Here is a 21,519-nt window from a genome sequence, read left to right as displayed (position 1 = left end):
TTTCATGCAGGGCAATGCTCCATCACATGCGTCCAAGTACTCCACAGCGTGGCTGGCAAGAAAGGGTATAAAAGAAGAAAATCTAATGACATGGCCTCCTTGTTCACCTGATCTGAACCCCATTGAGAACCTGTGGTCCATCATCAAATGTGAGATTTACAAGGAGGGAAAACAGTACACCTCTCTGAACAGTGTCTGGGAGGCTGTGGTTGCTGCTGCCCGCAATGTTGATGGTGAACAGATCAAAACACTGACAGAATCCATGGATGGCAGGCTTTTGAGTGTCCTTGCAAAGAAAGGTGGCTATATTGGTCACTGATTTGTTTTTGTTTTGTTTTTGAATGTCAGAAATGTATATTTGTGAATGTTGAGATGTTATATTGGTTTCACTGGTAAAAATAAATAATTGAAATGGGTATATATTTGTTTTTTGTTAAGTTGCCTAATAATTATGCACAGTAATAGTCACCTGCACACACAGATATCTCCCTAAAATAGCTAAAACTAAAAACAAACTAAAAACTACTTCCAAAAATATTCAGCTTTGATATTAATGAGTTTTTTGGGTTCATTGAGAACATGGTTGTTGTTCAATAATAAAATTAATCCTCAAAAATACAACTTGCCTAATAATTCTGCACTCCCTGTATATATATATATATATATAATTTTTTTCCCCCCATCAATTTGTACTCAATACCCCATAATGAGAAAGTGAAAACAGCAGACATCACAGAGATTTAACCCCTCAGATGCAGATCTGTAGGTGGCAGCACTGCATTGAAATATTCTGAATTCATGCAGAATTGTAGAGATGCATTATAGAATACAAGATGCAATCTAATGATTGCATGTTATAGTCACCTAAGGTTGTTAAAGTAAAAAAAAAAGTTCAAAGAAATGTAAAAAATAAAAATTCTAATCATCCCCTGTGACAACCACCCGCCAATCCCGTCGTACTAGGCCACAGTTGCCATACAGGTCTCCACTAGAGACTTCTGGAGGCGAATCCACTGTGAGCACAGAAGACGTTTAAGATTGGTTGGTGGGCCCAGACAGGATACAATCACGATTGTATGTACAATCGGTAAAAATAAAATTACTAATTTCACGCTGGAAATCAACTTAATTTGCTGCCACCACTCTTCGTATTGAATTGGGGCGAAGAGACCCCGGCTAGCTAATCCTAAAGGGACGAAACGGTTATTTGCAACCTAGCTAGTAAATTAACAATTTAGAAAAATAAAACAATTTGGTAGTATGTCTTCTGAAGACAGAGTTCTTAGCATAGATCAGGTCATCAAGTAACAAGGGCAAAACTGGAACGATGAAATCGTTAGTTATTATTCTAAAACTATACACAAAAATATATATATTAAAGCTGACAGCTAAATCTACCTGCCAGTTGGACAGATTGGTTTGGATACAAATAGGTAAGAGGTGGAAGGGAATAGAATGTCTGTAAGTTCAGAATTACCGTGGTAGAGTCCAGTAAAAGGCAACGTCTTTGTAGAATAATCCAAGATGGCGGGGTGTGCCCGTGTCCAGCGGGCGGTCGTGATGTTAGTCGACGTCAGATGGTAGAAGAAGGACGCAGGACCTGAGTGTGTCACTGTTTTTACCCACTCTGAAGCGGGGAGTGGTTATGACACGTTCAGGTCCAGCCTTGTGTAATTGGAACAGGGGCAGTCCTTTGCCCCATAGGGAGAAAATCTGGCAGAATCTTTGCTTTGCCCATTTCTCCATATCCCGTAAGTCCAATCAAGAAATATAGTTGATATTGATAATCAGTACCATTTTACGCATCATCTGATAACAAATACGACTAAAAGATAATACAGGGTGCCTGAGAACCTTTATATCTCAGAGCTGGAATCTCTGATTTGCCCGCGGGTTTCCTAGAAGGTGGGTTAGAAGAACCAAAACCATCTCTGAAAAGATGGTTCCTTTCACATTTCCATAACCCATGAAATATTAGGAAAATATGGGAAAAATATGAAGCTTATGGATTGAAGGGGACTTTCAGGTCATCTTCCTTCCTGTACCAACCAGCTGTGTTATAAGGATCTGTCCTTTTCTTCTGAAGCTCGCTGCCCAGGCTAAAGGTGTGAGACCCCTGCTGGTATTGGAGACACTATGGCTGCAGAAAGACCAGGTTTATGAGGTTCTGTCATAAGAGAACTAGATTGATGGCTACTCAACTTGGCCTGGGCAGGAAAGGTTTGTCACAAGGTGGTGATAATGGCACCTCTGCTCTGTGAATTACTCCTTTAGTCAAAAGAGAAGATTCTTAGTGAAGGCTCTTTTGTCTTTGTGATTGCGAAATAAGATAGGATAGGGGCTATCCATAGTATTCAGTATATTGTGCAGACTAGATGGGCCAAATGGTTCTTATCTGCCGACACATTCTATGTTTCTATATTTCTATGTTGATATGGCGCATTTGCGATTTCCTAGTATCGCAAAGCATCACATCCCCCATTTCCCTAGAACTGAAAATAAAATAAAATACATAAACAATAAAAAAAACTTGTGCATCGCCATGTCTGAAATATCCCTTACTATTATAATCTAAAAATATTTATGCCATACGGTGAACGCCGTAATGGAAAAAAAAATCTAAATGGTTGATTTACAATTTTTTGGGTCACTTCTCATTCCAAAAAAATTTAATAAGCCCCAAAGAAAAAAACGTTATGTTCCACTATAAGGCCTCATGCACACGACCGTTGTGTGCATCCGTGGCCGTTGTGCCATTTTCAGTTTTTTTTCGCTGACCCATTGACTTTCAATGGGTCCGTGGAAAAATCGGAAAATGCACCGTTTTGCAGCCGCATCCGTGATCCGTGTTTCCTGTCCTTCAAAAAAAATATGACCTGTCCTATTTTTTTGACGGACAACGGTTCACGGACCCATTCAAGTCAATAGGTCCGTGAAAGAACACGGATGCACACAAAATTGGCTTCCGCGTCTGTGATCCGTGGCCGTAGGTTACTTTCATACAGACGGATCCGAAGATCCGTCTGCATAAAAGCTTTTTCAGAGCTGAGTTTTCACTTAGTGAAAACTCAGAACCGAAAGTTTATTCTAACACAGAGGCGTTCCCATAGTGATGGGGACGCTTCTAGTTAGAATATACTAGGAACTGTGTACATGACTGCCCCCTGCTGCCTGGCAGCACCCGATCTCTTACAGGGGGCTGTGATCCGCACAATTGACCCCTCAGGTGCTGCACCTGAGGGGTTAATTGTGCATATCATAGCCCCCTATAAGAGATCAGGGGCTGCCAGGCAGCAGGGGGCAGACCCCCCTCCCTCCCCAGTTTTAATTTCATTGGTGGCCAGTGCGGCCCCCCCGGCCCCCCCTCCCTCTATTGTAATATCATTGGTGGCCAGTGTGCGGCCTCCCCCGGCCCCCCCCTCCCTCCCTTTATTGTATTATTATTGGTGGCCAGTGTGCGGCCCCCCCGGCCCCCCCTCCCTCCCTCTATTGTATTATCATTGGTGGCCAGTGTGCGGCCTCCCCCGGCCCCCCTCCCTCTATTATATTATCATTGGTGGCCAGTGTGCGGCCTCCCCTCCCCCCCCCCACGATCATTGGTGGCAGCGGAGATTCCAATCGGAGTCCCAGTTTAATCGCTCTGGGGCTCCGATCGGTAACCATGGCAACCAGGATGCTACTGCAGGCCTGGTTGCCATGGTTACTTAGCAATATTACAATATTAGAAGCATCATACTTACCTGCGAGCTCCTCCTACTGGTAAGTGACAGATCATTAAGCAATGCGCCGCACAGACCTGTCACTTACCAGTAGGAGGAGCTCACGGCCGGTCACAGACAGCGCAGCAGGTAAGTATGATGCTTCTAATATTGTAATATTGCTAAGTAACCATGGCAACCAGGCCTGCAGTAGCTTCCCGGTTGCCATGGTTACCGATCGGAGCCCCAGAGCGATTAAACTGGGACTCCGATCGGAATCTCCCCTGCCACCAATGATCAAGGGGGGGGGGGGAGAGGGGAGGCCGCACACTGGCCACCAATGATAATACAATAGAGGGAGGGAGGGGGGGCCGGGGGAGGCCGCACACTGGCCACCAATGATAATACAATAGAGGGGGTGCCAGGGGGGGCCGCACACTGGCCACCAATGATAATACAATAGAGGGAGGGAGGGGGGGCCGGGGGAGGCCGCACACTGGCCACCAATGATAATACAATAGAGGGAGGGAGGCCGCACTGGCCACCAATGAAATTAAAACTGGGGAGAGAGGGGGGTCTGCCCCCTGCTGCCTGGCAGCCCCTGATCTCTTATAGGGGGCTATGATATGCACAATTAACCCCTCAGGTGCAGCACCTGAGGGGTTAATTGTGCGGATCACAGCCCCCTGTAAGAGATCGGGTGCTGCCAGGCAGCAGGGGGCAGTCATGTACACAGTTTCTAGTATATTCTAACTAGAAGCGTCCCCATCACTATGGGAACGCCTCTGTGTTAGAATATACTGTCGGATATGAGTTTCACGATCTAACTCATATCCGACAGTATATTCTAACATAGAGGCGTTCCCATGGTGATGGGGACGCTTCAAGTTAAAATTTACCATCGGATTGGAGAAAACTCCGATCCAATGGTATAATAGGGACTCCTGACTTTACATTGAAAGTCAATGGGGGACGGATCCGTTTGAAATTGCACCATATTGTGTCAACGTCAAACGGATCCGTCCCCATTGACTTGCATTGTAATTCAGGACGGATCCGTTTGGCTCCGCACGGCCAGGCGGACACCAAAACGACTTTTTTTTTCATGTCTGTGGACCCTCCAAAAATCAAGGAAGACCCACGGATGAAAAAACGGTCACGGACCAACGGAACCCCGTTTTGCGGACCGTGAAAAAATACGGTCATGTGCATGAGGCCTAAATCTAATACTCTCCAAAATAAATTAACTCTGTTTAGGGTTCATATCTGACTATTTGTGTAAGGATTGTGAAACAGCCCTTAGGTCCAACTCATGTAAAATATTGGTATAATCATTAGTATATATGTCTCCTTCCACACAATAGAATTTAACTCTGTAACAAGTTGTGTTATGTCCCTCAAATAGGTCAATAAGGAGAGAACATATTTTTGGAGGTACAGATCCATTTAGTGGGATAGATTACAGGTAACAGAGTCCACACCAGATATAGTCAGGGGGTTTAGTAATGCTCTTGTGTATCTTAGGCGGTTGGTAAAAGAAGGCCATCTTGGGGAGAATTAAATATTGTCCATGTTTGTTTAAAAGTCCTACAGAGTGGGCCTCTATAACAAGGCTTTTTTATAGGGATGCATGTTCCATGAGAGGGCAAGTAGACAGAGGGGTGTAGTATTCCCTGTCAGAGAGCATACTTTGGCATAAAACATTATGAACAATGTGCCACAATTTAAAAGACAAGTACAGCCCTTTGGGTACTGATTATACATTCAAATGACTCCAAATGAAAAACACATAAGACACCTGAATAAAATGGATAAAACAATCCTAAAATGTTAAGTTTAACTTTTTAACTTATTGCTTTGTGGAGACTTTAGCATTATTGCTAGCTTTGGAATTTAGAACACTACCACAACCATTTCAGTGTGAAAACAGCTTAAGCAAGGCAGAACAAAAGGCCCTCCAGACCTTTACCTGAGATTCATATCTGGTAATCAAACTGGTCAACAAGATGATGGGATAGTGTTATTGAATCGATATGACTATGTTGCTGAGTGCCAAAGTATGCTCTCTGACAGGGAATACTACATCCCTCTGTCTACTTGCCCTCTCATGGAACATGCATCCCTATATAAAAGCCTTGTTATAGAGGCCCACTCTGTAGGACTTTTAAACAAACATGGACAATATTTAATTCTCCCCAAGATGGCCTTCTTTTACCAACCGCCTAAGATACACAAGAGCAACATCTGGAGGTTAGAGGTTATCAGAAACAACACAGACACCTATTGATCCACAAGGAAACCTGTCAGATCATAGTATGTGTTGCCAGTCTCACAGATCTTCTGTCACCCACTGTCGCAGGGACGTCCGTATGTCTCGTTATGTCTGTGACACTCATTTGCATACACTAAAACTTTATTTTTATCAGCAATGTGCGCACATATGAATATGGGACCAACACAGATGCCTTCAACTGCAATAGGGTTTCATAGGTACAAATCTGCTAACAGATTTCCTTTATTTATTTTTTAATTATTATTTTAGCACAAGGCCGCAACATAACAAAATGTGAAAAAAGTGAAAGGGTCTAAAGAATATCTGAATGCATTGTATATGCATTCTATCCCATGTTGACATCTCTTGCAAAGGACATCGGATGAGGCAAGAGGCCAGAGTAGACACCTGGAGCCACTGGGAGGGAAACTTCAGGGAGGAAGGAATGCCGAATGGAGACTTCAGGAGGCATTTGCATAGGGCTCTGGTTTTCTGAATCAGAACAAGTTTTCAGCATCTGGATGTAAGTAGAGATCTTGAAAATATGGAGGATTTGAAACACAAAGTACTGATATAAGCTATGTTTACAGTACATACTTTTTGTGAAAAACCCCTGTAATAATATGTAGAAAGCAGAAGTGTGTATTCTGAGAACTTTTAACAATCTTACCATTCCTCTGGGGATATCTGTTATAATTAGATCCATCATTTAGAAGCTCTAGATGCCCTGGAAATAACAAAGTTCCATGAACTAAATTCATATTAAAAGTAGGAACAAAACATTTAACCCACTTTCATACATTGCATAATACTGTACGAACCCATAAACATTAAATGTGGAATCACATACTGTATTCTGGATACATACACCAATTCCAGGACTGAAAATGTGACACAATCAGGTTGGACCCTTTTTCGCTGTTTGTGAATAGAATAAAGAGTGTTCTATTATCCAAAGGTTGTACCTGTGTAGTAATGCACCATCAGAGGTCACTGTTTAATTTTTCTGTTTCAGATACAGATATGGCAGTAATCAAGACGTTGCTGCAATTACTTCTAGCAGTGTTTTTTCAGATTATATTAAGTTCGTTGAATTCATCCAATCTTTGGACTATACAGAGACTGGATCTTTGTACATTGGTTATTGCAAGCTCCCTGCTTTTTATAGAAAATTTGGATTTGAACTGAGAAATTTTAAGCAGCACAGGATTTTATGTTATTTTATATGTCTGTGTTAAATGTTCTATTTGAAGCCTTTGATGCATATTGCAGCACATTAGATGCCTGCATGCAGTGCCATTTTTTCTGTCAAATGATGGACACCATAATGGAACCCAGTAGTCCACATTGTAAAATCAACAGAGCCTCAAGGGTATGACTACATGGTGCGGTTGTAATGCGGTCAAGCTGCGGTTAGGAACCACAGCATCTCATTTCCTAATAGAAGCCAATGGGAAAATAGGTTTCTGAGAGAGAGTTGGCTTTACTCTCCCTCTCATGGAATTTCTATTATATCCCAAATGCTGGTAGCCTACACATGCTCGATCCATTACTACTAGAGTTGAGCAAAGCAAGCTTCGGGTCAAAACTTCGTTTGAATGCTCTACGGAGATTCATCTCCATGCAGCATTGAAATGTATGGACTCTAGCCTGGCAAAGTGGGTGATCACCGAAGTCTTGCGTGACTTCGGTGAATAACTTTAGCATTTGATTTTTAAACTTTAAAACCATTTTTAAACATTGATCCGAAATTGGCTTCTGTACCGAGGTACCAGCTGACTTCTGATCCATGTCTTAAAATGGTTTTAAAGTTTGAAAATCAAATCCTGAAGTTATTCACTGAAGTCCTGTAAGACTTCTGTCATAACTCACTTCGCCTCGCTGAAGCCCATACATTTTAATACTGTTCAGAGACATCTCTCCATAGTACAGCATTAAAATGAAGTTTGAAGTGAATCAACTTCGGATCTAGGATCCGAAGATCGATTTGCTCAATACTAATTATTACATAATCTTACTCCATCTATTCATGCACATTTATATTCATGCCTTTTCAAACTTTCAATGCATTGTTAATTAACCCAATGCATCATCTCCTATAGTCTTTTCAATCACGTATTTTTAGACTGTTTTGTACTCTTTGATGCCTTTTAATAAAATTATTTGAAACTAAAAGTAATCATAATGAACTAGCAAGAGAACAACCATACTGATTCAAAATGTTCAGCTCAATAGAAAACTGGATCATAATGCATGTCTGTATAGAGCTACCATCCTGATTTAAACCATACTGAACATGATTGTACATCCTTGGACAACATCTTAGATAATATCAGCCATCTCTTGGGACTCTTAAAGAGCTCAGGGCTACATAAGGGCAGATGTAAGACTTCATTTGAAAGTCCTTACCCATAGTGTCATTGATTAAAATGTTTGTATTATCTTGGGATTTCAGGTAAAGGACTTCTTGTCTCTTACGTAAAGCTGAGAACCAAATCTAGGTCCCAGAACACCACAGGTGTAAAATAAACAGTCTAGGCCGGGGATAACCAAACAGGATATATAAATAGTCACCCAGGAGTATGACATCACTCAGCAAAAAATCTGTAGTCTCCTGATTGATACTTTGGACAATTTGGGAATATGAAATTACTTCAGCAGTCCTAATATATCTTCAAATCAGTCATATTTGCAGTAACATACCATTGAAAAGAGTCATATATCCATCAAATTCAACTATGGGAGAGGAGGGGAAGTGTATGACGGGAAGACCAGTGGGAAACCAGAATTGGCTAACAATTATTAGCTTACAAATTTAATTATGTGATATTGCAAATGTTTCACAGATTTTCTACCATGGGCAGAAAATCTAAGAAAAAATGTATAGTGATGCATGAAATTGTTTGACGTATAATAAACATGAATTTGATCTTGTTACATGTAAGGGATCGTTGTTTTATTCGGGGGTCATTCTCACAGACTTCTTCCAGACAAAGGCTTTAGTGTCCAAACAGTGCATTTATTTAGCAGTCTTCATGCACAAACAGCAACCAAAACATAAATCAAAACAAATCCTCAGCCGTCTGGCCACTGACTAAACAGTATAGTCCCTCTCTAGCAGGATCCGGGTCTACCACCCAGCTCCCCAAAACACTGCAGTGCTTACCCCACACAGGGTCAGAGGGTCCCGGCTCCCACAGGCTTTAGCACAGCCTGCTCCTTTCTCAGACTGAGAGCCCCACCTAAGTCCAGCAACAGGATTAAATAGTATCCCTGGACATGGGCATATTTTTCAATCCCGGAGTGGAGCATGGGGAACAGGCACCCACAGGCACCCACCCAACACATTGCTGTTCCCAGTAAAAGCTCGCCCTGGACTAGCTGGAGCCAGCTAAGCTAAGTAGCTTGGTGTCCACCAACTAGCTTAGTGGCCACCTATATCTAGGGCCTTTACTTCACCAAGGCCAGGCCTCTTGGTGACACACTCCTGGTGCAAACAACACCCCCTTTTACATGCTTTGCCAGGACTTTTCTGTTCTCATCCAGGCTCCTCTGGGTGAGATACACCCTTTCAATGGCCGGCATGTGGCCCTCTGGCAACTCCACTGCCACATACAATAAAGCAGAAATAAACAGGAAATGAATATGAGGCTTCGGCTTTAATAGCTAGCATTTGGTTTTCTGTTTTACATTAGAATTTGGCACTTCACGTCTTTTTGACTGGTTTCTTGTTTCACTCATCATAGCAGCTGCTTACACGTCAAAAAGGAAAATAGTGAGAGTAGTGGCAGTGCAAAAATGAAAATATGGGGACTGCCCAGATCTGACAAATTTAACCTGTCATCTTCATTGGCACTGTCCAAATGCTGATCAAGATAGAGGGACTTCTGTGCAGGTCAGCCACTCAAAGAAAACCTTCTGGATTGTTGGTAATACCTGGAATTGAAGCTGTCACCAAATCGTGCCACTCAGATATCTCAGGTATCAAAAAGAAACATGTAAATGGAAAAATATGGTGTGAAGCCAAATGTAGGAGCTTCCAGCGTCGGACTGAAGTCCATTGTGCCCACCAAAGGAAATAATTCTGAAGGTTCACCCTCTGTGTATATAGGACCTTAAGGGTCTCGTTTTATTAAGGTTCCATTATTGTCCGAGTTTGGGCCCACCAGAGGATCCTCTGGTACTCTAGTTGGCCAGTCCAACCCTGGGCACTTCTGTCTAGTCATTGAATTCTACTGTGTTAGTGATGTACTTACCATGGAGGCAGACCACGCAACTGCTATTGGACAGTGGGTAAACAAGCTCTCAACTCCTTCTCTTGCTCCCTGACATGAAACCACTGCGTTTTCCTACAGATGCCGCTAGAGATTTTTTAAGGTTTTATTGAGTTCAGTAGCAGCTATATAAATTCCTATGCACTTAACTGTAGTGTTGAGTGCGAGTATTCGAATTATGAATTTTTATCGCGAATATCGGCAGTTAAAAAATTCGATAATATTTAGAATATAGTGATATATTCGTAAAAACAAATATTCGTCTTTTCTTTTTTTCATCTGAACCCATTAACTACCTGCTTCTTGCTTGTGGGCCAATGTGAGAAGGCTGCAATATTGTAGTCTGTAGTGAATTAGAATATTCATAATTAAATTTATTTTATCTTATTGGAAAAATCGGCAATGTAATATGCTCGTTAATCGAGTAAGGGCGGGTTATTGGCAACTTTCCTATTGGGTTGGCTTGATAGAATTCTCAAATACACTCACCTAAAGAATTATTAGGAACAACTGTTCTATTTCTCATTAATGCAATTATCTAGTCAACCAATCACATGGCAGTTGCTTCAATGCATTTAGGGGGGTGGTCCTGGTCAAGACAATCTCCTGAACTCCAAACTGAATGTCAGAATGGGAAAGAAAGGTGATTTAAGCAATTTTGAGCGTGGCATGGTTGTTGGTGCCAGACAGTCCGGTCTGAGTATTTCACAATCTGCTCAGTTACTGGGATTTTCGCGCACAACCATTTCTAGGGTTTACAAAGAATGGTGTGAAAAGGGAAAAACATCCAGTATGTGGCAGTCCTGTGAGCAAAAATGCCTTGTGGATGCTAGAGGTCAGAGGAGAATGGGCCGACTGATTCAAGCTGATAGAAGAGCAACGTTGACTGAAATAACCACTCGTTACAACCGAGGTAAGCAGCAAAGCATTTGTGAAGCCACAACACGCACAACCTTGAGGCGGATGGGCTACAACAGCAGAAGACCCCACCGGGTACCACTCATCTCCACTACAAATAGGAAAAAGAGGCTACAATGTGCACGAGCTCACCAAAATTGGACTGTTGAAGACTGGAAAAATGTTGCCTGGTCTGATAAATCTCGATTTCTGTTGAGACATTCAAATGGTAGAGTCCAAATTTGGCGTAAACAGAATGAGAACATGTATCCATCCTCTGATGGCTATTTCCAGCAGGATAATGCACCAGGTCACAAAGCTCGAATCATTTCAAATTGGTTTCTTGAACATGACAATGAGTTCACTGTACTAAAATGGCCCCCACAGTCACCAGATCTCAACCCAATAGAGCATCTTTGGGATGTGGTGGAACGGGAGCTTCGTGCCCTGGATGTGCATCCCTCAAATCTCCATCAACTGCAAGATGCTATCCTATCAATATGGGCCAACATTTCTAACGAATGCTATCAGCACCTTGTTGAATCAATGCCACGTAGAATTAAGGCAGTTCTAAAGGCAAAAGGGGGTCCAACACCGTATTAGTATGGTGTTCCTAATAATTCTTTAGGTGAGTGTATGTAGAATATAGTGTGGTATATATTCGTAAAAAACAATTTTTATATCTGAACCCATTACTAAATGTAATTGTAATGTCTTGTGATGTCTCTCCTTGTCCTATGTGGTTGCTGGTCTGGAATACAGAGAATATATACCACGGGTGCTCTTGGATTTATTTCCATGGGCTTGTTACTTGAAAATAATGTTCTGTAATGCTAATCATAGAATGTACTACTACCTCAGACTTATTTGTATGACCAGTCTTCAACCTTTGTAATTTTCATGTTTTTGTATACATATTGGATATATTTATACATTACTCATTTATACGCTTTAATAAAATAATGATTGAACCGTAAATGTAATTGTAATTGTATTGAATATAGTGCTATATATTCGTCTTTTAGAATATTTGTCATTTTTATCCATCTGAAGTCATGATTTCTCCCTACTTAAGTTGCTTGTGGGCCAATGACTGTTCACTTCAGATGGAAAAAAATTACAAATATTCTAAAAAACAAATATATAGCACTATATTTTATATAGTGCTTGTGGTAAGGTGAACAGAAAAGTGTATGGTAAAGTCCTGGAAGGGGTGTATATCCCACCCAGCTTCCTCAACTGGGTGAGGTAAATAAAATCCAGAAGGTTAAAATGGTCTCAGCAATGTGTAGGATTGGTACAGGGACCTCCCCAGTCCACCCCATTCCGGGACAGGTTTTTCCCTAAGTTTTTCCCTGAAGCCAGCTGGGATCATCAAGGGGAAATAAAGCACAGTCCAGGCTGTCAGTCTGGGGAGAGTAATGCCTGGAGAAAGTCTGGGAAGCTGGCTGCCCTGCTGGCTAGAGAAGCTGGATTCTCTGTGTGAACTGTGTTTGTGCTCGGATCGGCTCATGCTGAGAGGGTCCCCTACCTACGCCTATACTCCACCCCCCCAACCTAGAAGCAGCAGAGTTATGCCGGAACTGCTTATAGAAGGGTAGCCTAAAGGGGGCTACCCCAATAATGAGACCTGAAAGAAGGGAGGGCTCCTGGGTGGGTTGAAATCGTTCGAACCGACAAGTGGGGGGAGGAGGGCCAGGTTTAAATAGTGAACGCCCCGCCTCCCCTCACACAAATACGGCACTCTTAATTGCCTACCACTTGTGCTCGGATCGGCTCATGCTGAGAGGGTCCCCTACCTACGCCTATACTCCACCCCCCCAACCTAGAAGCAGCAGAGTTATGCCGGAACTGCTTATCGAAGGGTAGCCTAAAGGGGCCAAAAGAACCATGCATAGGAGTTAGAAAACTTGATAACAGAAACTACAGACCAAAACTCGAAAGCCAATGATATTTCGTATAAGGATCCGGGATATTACGTATGGAACACACGGAACTGCGACGACCCAACCGTTTGATGACATGTACTGGCACCTTATGCATGGACGCCGCCGCTGCCGCGCCCATGCGGAAGGAATGTCCTGTGATCCAGCGAGGACCGACCCCTGGACCTGTCAACTAACCTGAAAGTACGTAAGAAAGGCCGCGGTGGTTAGCCGGGCATTGACTAGTTCGAGTACGGGAGAACATGCCGCTTGGACTAAATACTACGCAGCCAAGCCTCCAAGGCCTGCACCGGACACCATCTGCTGTCCGTGGGAAAGTATCTGACCGCCACTGGTTGCCCCGGCCGTGACGTCTTGGACGAGGCCAAGGTGAGGACATAGATGGACCCACGCCGGATGAGCTGACCTTTCCGCAGGCACCCAGCCAGCGTATTGGTGCCCATGAGCTCGCCTGACCTGAGGAATCCATGGAAAGCCAGGTACAAGGCTGTTTCTACCAGAGCGCTAACCTGCGGCCCGAACGGTTTGCCCCTGCAGTTTGCCTGTCACGGCCTGAACAAGCTACCGGTAAATGGCTGAAGCCCATGTCGTTTCACAACAGACATCTTGCGCAAACCCTTCAACGCCGCTTTGATCGGGTGGGCGGAGAAGAGTGACGGTAGGTCCGGATGTAGCCTGCACCAATGGTGCTGAATACCTGCCATGTATAGTTAACAATGCTATAGGACAGGTTTAATTGAGAGTGGCAAAAACCCTGACAAAGCCCAATAGGTGAGTGATAGGTCCCCGGCCAGCGGCCGGGTAGGTGTTCTCATATCTCCAAGCTGTCTTGTAAGCCCTCAGAGTATTACTGGCCAAGGAATTGGCCATCAGTCTCTTAGCTATGGTGAGATGGGAGACTAGTCCCAGCGCAGCTGGGCCTGGTGAGGAAATTTTTATTTTATTTTTTTTATTTATTTATTTTTTTAATCTCCATGCGTGAGAGACTCTAATGGCGGAGTCATATGTGTAAAACTAAAATGGAGAAGCTCTGCGTGAGGGACTCTAATGGCGGAGTCATATGTGTAAAACTAAAACGGAGAAGCCATGCGTGAGAGACTCAGATGGCGGAGTCATATGTGTAACCTAAAACGGAGAAACCATGCGTGAGAGACTCTAATGGCGGAGTCATATGTGTAACCTAAAACGGAGAAGCCATGCGTGAGAGACTCTAATGGCGGAGTCCTATGTGTAAAACTAAAACGGAGAAGCTCTGCGTGAGGGACTCTAATGGCGGAGTCATATGTGTAAAACTAAAACGGAGAAGCCATGCGTGAGAGACTCAGATGGCGGAGTCATATGTGTAACCTAAAACGGAGAAACCATGCGTTTGAGACTCTAATGGCGGAGTCATATGTGTAACCTAAAACGGAGAAGCCATGCGTGAGAGACTCTAATGGCGGAGTCCTATGTGTAAACCTAAAACGGAGAAGCCATGCGTGAGAGACTCTAATGGCGGAGTCATATGTGTAAAACTAAAACGGAGAAGCTCTGCGTGAGGGACTCTAATGGCGGAGTCATATGTGTAAAACTAAAACGGAGAAGCCATGCGTGAGAGACTCAGATGGCGGAGTCATATGTGTAACCTAAAACGGAGAAACCATGCGTGAGAGACTCTAATGGCGGAGTCATATGTGTAACCTAAAACGGAGAAGCCATGCGTGAGAGACTCTAATGGCGGAGTCCTATGTGTAAAACTAAAACGGAGAAGCTCTGCGTGAGGGACTCTAATGGCGGAGTCATATGTGTAAAACTAAAACGGAGAAGCCATGCGTGAGAGACTCAGATGGCGGAGTCATATGTGTAACCTAAAACGGAGAAACCATGCGTTTGAGACTCTAATGGCGGAGTCATATGTGTAACCTAAAACGGAGAAGCCATGCGTGAGAGACTCTAATGGCGGAGTCCTATGTGTAAACCTAAAACGGAGAAGCCATGCGTGAGAGACTCTAATGGCGGAGTCATATGTGTAAAACTAAAACGGAGAAGCTCTGCGTGAGGGACTCTAATGGCGGAGTCATATGTGTAAAACTAAAACGGAGAAGCCATGCGTGAGAGACTCAGATGGCGGAGTCATATGTGTAACCTAAAACGGAGAAACCATGCGTGAGAGACTCTAATGGCGGAGTCATATGTGTAACCTAAAACGGAGAAGCCATGCGTGAGAGACTCTAATGGCGGAGTCTTATGTGTAAACCTAAAACGGAGAAGCCATGCGTGAGAGACTCTAATGGCGGAGTCATATGTGTAACCTAAAACGGGGAAGCCATGTGTGAGAGACTCTAATGGCGGAGACATATGTGTGAACCTAAACGGAGAAGCCATGCGTGAGAGACTCTAATGGCGGAGTCATATGTGTAACCTAAAACGGAGCAGCCATGCGTGAGACTCTAATGGCGGAGACATATGTGTGAACCTAAACGGAGAAGTCATGCATGAGAGACTCAGATGGCGGAGTCAAATGTGTAACCTAAAACGGAGAAGCCATGCGTGAGAGACTCTAATGGCGGAGTCCTATGTGTAAACCTAAAACGGAGAAGCCATGCGTGAGAGACTCTAATGGCGGAGTCATATGTGTAACCTAAAACGGAGCAGCCATGCGTGAGACTCTAATGGCGGAGACATATGTGTGAACCTAAACGGAGAAGTCATGCATGAGAGACTCAGATGGCGGAGTCAAATGTGTAACCTAAAACGGGGAAGCCATGCGTGAGAGACTCTAATGGCGGAGTCATATGTGTAAACCTAAAACGGAGCAGCCATGCGTGAGAGACTAATGGCGGAGTCATATGTGTAAACCTAAAACGGAGCAGCCATGCGTGAGAGACTAATGGTGGAGTCATATGTGTAAACCTAAAACGGAGAAGCCATGCGTGAGAGACTAATGGCGGAGTCATATGTGTAAAACTCACACGGAGAAGCCATGCATGAGAGACTCTAATGGCAGATCTGTATGTGTAAAACTAACACGGAGAAGCCATGCGTGAGAGACTCAAAAATGTATATATTATATATATTTTTTTTTATATATATATATATATATATATATATACACATACTTTTTTTTTTTTTTTTTTCACTATCAACCACTTAAGCAGCTCCCGTATGGGCACAGCTCTGAGTACGAGCATGAAGAGCATGGTATAACGCAGATCACCTGCACGGACTAACTAACATCTTGTGCCTAAATAACCCCCTTGGAACCTAATGTACGGCCGGCAGCAGGAAGCCAGCCACCGCCTATGATCTGCTCCCCCTGACCGAGCCTAGTACTCCTTCCCCTGATCCCTGCCTACCTAACGGCACGGCGGCCCGTGCCAGACTTTATTGAAGATGAGGAGCCTTACCCCCCAGCCGCGTGGGGAGCTCACGCTGCTCCCTGGCAGAATGCACCAGTGCGGGAGGGCCGACCCACCGCCGGCTGGACACTCGTACCGCGTGGGGAGCAGCGCCACTCCCTGGCAATGTGCACCGGATCAGAGGGAGCCCTTCCTTTACCGTGGGCCCCGGCCCCCGCTGGTTTGAACCGTGTGCCGCGTGAGGAGCCGCACAGCTCCCTGGCATTGTGCGCTGGTGCGGGAGTGCCCCCCCTCACCTAGGGGCTGGTTATTGTGACTGGAACCCGCTGGGAGACTGAAGCCTAACTGGACCTACCTGTGACCGTGAAGGCTGACCTCCCAGGCCGTGGCTGACCCACGTGCGTAGTCGTGACGCAACTACCCGTAGATGCCCACCCAGTGCCTGTAGTTAACGGGAGTGCGACCGAGTCTGTGGATGTGACCGACTAGCCCCTATAGTCGTGAGGGGACCCTACATCGAGAGTAGCGGTAACGGACCATCGCCTGTAGACGTGGTAGTATTACCTCATGAGTCTGTTGACATGAGACTAATGCCTGCAGTCGTGGCCGGTCTTAATAATGAGTCTGCAGTCGTAACGGATTTGTGCCTGCAGTCGTGGCAGGGCTTTAGAGCGGGTCTGTAGTCGTGACAGACTGATGCCTGCAGTCGTGGCAGGACTTTATAACGAGTCTGTAGTCGTGACAGACTGATGCCTGCAGTCGTGGCAGGGCTTTATAACGGGTCTGTAGTCGTGACAGACTGATGCCTGCAGTCGTGGCAGGACTTTATAACGAGTCTGTAGTCGTGACAGACTGATGCCTGCAGTCGTGGCAGGGCTTTATAACGGGTCTGTAGTCGTGACAGACTGTTGCCTGCAGTCGTGGCAGGGCTTTAGAGCGGGTCTGTAGTCGTGACAGACTGATGCCTGCAGTCGTGGCAGGGCTTTATAAGGAGTCTGTAGTCGTGACAGACCTGGCAAAGCAACATTCCTATCTATACCATTATTATAATTTTTTCTTTTTTTTTTTTTTCTTTTCCCCCCCACCAAAGGCCACGACTGTAGGCGCCACCCTGTAAGAGATGCGCCAGAGGCCTGGACATAATAGACCACCATCCCCTGTCCCCAAAGCCTATGCAGGAGAAAAGAGGGGGTTGGCCCCCGCATGCACCACCCCTGACTCACCTGGTGGCCATGACAGCCACGAACCCCACAGTATCGTAAGTTAGCCCACCACCTGTGGACCTGAATAACCAAGGACAGACGTGTGAGTGAGCGCACGCCAGCTGGGCGACACTTCACTCATGCCACCGCTCCCTAGCTAACCACCGGATTATTGTGACTGCGCCCGAACCAACCCCCTGACTGACCGTATGGGCTTATGGGCGGCCCGGCTGCGTGCGCAAAGTGACGTGGCCAGCCCCCCTCCTTGAAGCCCTCTTTATATTTGATCCTTGAACATATTCCAAATTTTTTTAAATATTTTTTTTTTTTTTTTTACTCCTGCCTTAGTACCTAGCCACTGTGCCTGAGCAGAGGAGCCCTGCACCAAGACTGCAGTACCAGTATGGGCCTGTAGGTGTCGACCATCCCCCGCCCTCTCTCAAGCCAGGACCTGCTGGAGCGCAGCAAGCCAGTGATTCCCTTCTAGGTTAGAATTAACCATTGAAATCATAACTTGTTATACAGTGCACATGTCTGAGTATCTGCTTATCTCGTCTTGCCTGAGTTTGGCACAGTAAAGAAGACGAGTTTATTCTGCAGCGGATTCCTAGACATGAATAAGCATGTCCACCTTCACAGCCTCGCTAATTGTAATTACCAGGAGAACGTGCATCAGGATCGGCTGCGAGGGATTTGCGCTCCGCCATGTGGAACATTGCATCCCGTGCCCACCGCTATCGACTATTTGTACAGGGAAAGCCGCGGCGTATTAATCGCCTATAGGTTTCGGCTTCCGTCCCCTGATCCTGCAGCTGAACCTCCGCTTACTGATTGCAGCTAATGAATAGATCCCTGTGTGAGCGGACGGCGTTTTCCTCTACGGCGGAACGTTCTGATACGGGAGTGAGTGATATATAACGCTGCGTCGTGGAGCCGACGGCCGGCGTGACCGATGCTCAGGGTATGCGAGCGGACGTCGTGACCCGTCGCTGCTGAGCCACAGGTGAGGGGTGCCTGCCTGGGGGACGCTGCATGTGGGAGCGGGGGTGCTTAGCGCAGGGCCTGGAGCGGATCGGGGTGCCTGTCTCGGGGTGCCGGAAGCGATCGGGAGTGCGGGCAGTCTCCAGCGCAGCTGGGGACCGGCGGCACGCTCGGCAGCCCCACATGTTATACATAGCGAGACGGGTGTGCAAGCCACCCTGCCTACCTAATCACCGTAGCGACGAGCTCGACGCAGCCGATCCCCCGATCCTCCAGTGACGCATGCCCTTCTCTGGCACCAACCCACAAGCCGATTCGAAATCGTTCGAACCGACAAGTGGGGGGAGGAGGGCCAGGTTTAAATAGTGAACGCCCCGCCTCCCCTCACACAAATACGGCACTCTTAATTGCCTACCACTCAATAGGTGAGTTAGGAACTTCACTGTATTAGCCAGAGGCCAGACGGGCAGGTGTTTATTTTAGTTTTTTTTATGTTTTGTGGTGCTGGACCTTCACTTTACCCAGTGAATTATAACTGGGGTTGCCTGTATTGCCGGAGTGTGATAAATAAAGCAACATTTGGACTTTAACCCTGTGGTCTGCAAGAGAATCTGTCATCGCCGCCCTACCTGAGAGTGTAACCCCTTACAATTGGTGTCGGATGCGGGCAGGCGTACCTGCTGAAAAAGGCAATAGCAGGTTGCTAAGGGCAACGACGTGACAGTTGATGATTTAATGTCCTGGGTGAAAGCTGCTGCAGCTTTGCAAAGTTCACCAAATACCATGGAGGAAATGATGAAGATGTTTTTACAGGCCAATCTGGAGGAAAGAAAAAGACATGCTGAGGATAAAAAGAGACACGAGGAAACCACTCGTTTACTGATGGAGCAGATTGCTGTATTGAGAGAGACTGTCGTAGCTCCAACCCCGCGTGTGGAGGTAAGCCCCCCAGAGACTTTAAATGTGAGGAGGGCTGTGCAGCGGGCCTTACAAAAACTGACACTTGATGATGATATCGAGGCCTACCTGACCATATTTGAGAGGATGGCGGAAAGAGAAAGGGTGGGCAGAGGTCCTTGCGCCCTTTTTGTCCGGCGAACCACATAAGGCCTACTATGACCTCAGATAGCAGGATGTTCGGGACTATGTCAAATAAAAAATGGAGATCCTGGCTCGTTTGGGTGTTACACCAGCGGTTCGTGCCCGGAGGGTCCACACGTGGAGCTACACCATGGACAAGCCTGCCCGATCTCAGATGTTTGACCTCCTCCATCTTGTACGGAAGTGGCTGGAACCTGAGACTTCTACACCAGACCAGATTGTGGAGAAAGTAATGGTGGATCACTACTTTAGAGCCCTCCCAACGGAGCTGCAACGGTGGGTCGGACATGGAGACGCCAAAACTGCGGATCAGCTCGTAAACCTGGTGGAAAGGTTCCTGTCGACTGAGGACTACCTCCGTGATGTCCCTACAGCACCAACACTTTCCCAGAGTGCCCGACCAGTGTCCTCTGTGGGTAAGAGAGTTCCAGCTGTTGGGGGTGTGTGGAAGGGTGCAAAAGGGAATAAGGCTCTAGAGGTTGGGCGTGGGCATAAGGCTGAGTCTCCCAGGCAGTTCGGACCCGGAGAGGTCTTCTCACCTAGGAGACCCGGGGCGCCCCAGTGCTGGAGGTGCCGTGAGTGGGGACACATTGCTGCCTATTGCCCTCTGACCTCAGAGCCCATGGAGTGTGCCGGGAGCTGGAGACAGTCGCTGTATGCGGTGCCAGTGTGTCCCCAGGACTAGAGACTGAGCCGCAGATGTGTACCCTGGTGATAAATGACTGCTCTGTCAGGGCTCTGTTGGACTCCGGTAGTCTGGTCACCTTAGTGCATGCCAGCTTGGTGGCTGGGAATTATGTGCCGGACAAAAGAGTAATTGTGCTGTGCATCCATGGGGATGCAAAATCCTACCCGGTCGCTTGCGTTAAGCTGGAGACTCCGGCTGGGACTGTATCCTATGAAGTCGGGGTTGTAAAAAGACTTATGCATGATATGATATTGGGCTGGGATTTCCCCTTGTTTTGGAAGTTGTGGGAGAAGATAAACATTCCTGCAGAATCTGTGCCTTCTCCTTTAAATAATCATTGCTATGAGGGGCCCATTGAATTCAATGGTTTAAAGGAAGAGACCATTGAAAACAATGGTGCCGATAAGGTGCAGAATGAAGATGTCATGGTAACTGAAATGTCTGATGAAAATGTGGGGTTATGTGACGTACCTGATAATGACACTTTTCCATTGCAGGTGTTAGCTGGTGAAGATAAAGCTTCCCCAACTGGGGAAAATGTGTTGGACTTAGGGGTGTCTCGGGGTAACTTTGGTACAGAGCAATTGAGAGACCCCACTCTCATGAGTGCTCACGGAAATGTTACCGTGATAGATGGTGTACCACAGGTACCAGAAGCTGACCAGAAATTTCCGCATTTTGCCATGAATGGAAACCTGCTGCATCGAGTTAATAAATGCAACAATGAAATTGTGGAGCAGCTTCTGGTGCCAAAACCCTATAGACGTATGGTACTAGATCTCGCACATAACCACGTAATTGGGGGTAATTTGGTTGTTAGCAAAACACAGGAAAGGGTACTACAAAGATTTTTCTGGCCTGGAGTATACAAGGAAGTGAAAATATACTGCGAGTCCTGCCCAACCTGCCAGATAAGTGCCCCGACCTCACATTTCCGGAGTCCCTTGGTGCCTCTTCCCATCATTGAGGTATCTTTTAAAAGAATTGCTATGGACTTGGTGGGTCCCATTGTTAAGTCAGCTAGGGGGCACCAGTATATCTTGGTTGTGTTGGACTATGCCACACGATACCCGGAAGCGGTACCCTTGCGAAACATGGCGTCCAAAAATATTGCCCGGGAAT

The 21,519-nt window shown here is 45.7% G+C and overlaps 1 protein-coding gene across 2 annotated transcripts in view; it reads right to left on the bottom strand.

Annotated features, from left to right (window-relative positions):
• The window catches only part of LOC120989201 (programmed cell death 1 ligand 1-like), a 174,564-nt gene that overhangs the window by 79,093 nt on the left and 73,952 nt on the right, over positions 1 to 21,519 (bottom strand). The window contains exon 5 of one of the 2 annotated variants that reach the window (XM_040417141.1): positions 6,641 to 6,697. The exons of the other annotated variant lie outside the window; for it this stretch is intronic. Coding sequence (XP_040273075.1) covers positions 6,641 to 6,697 — 57 coding nt within the window. The remainder of the gene's footprint in view (positions 1 to 6,640; positions 6,698 to 21,519) is intronic. 2 annotated transcript variants of the gene reach the window in all.

The sequence above is a fragment of the Bufo bufo genome, chromosome 2, assembly GCF_905171765.1.
Source record: "Bufo bufo chromosome 2, aBufBuf1.1, whole genome shotgun sequence".
Taxonomy (NCBI): Eukaryota; Metazoa; Chordata; class Amphibia; order Anura; family Bufonidae; genus Bufo; species Bufo bufo.
This window is presented reverse-complemented; position numbering and strand designations above follow the sequence as displayed.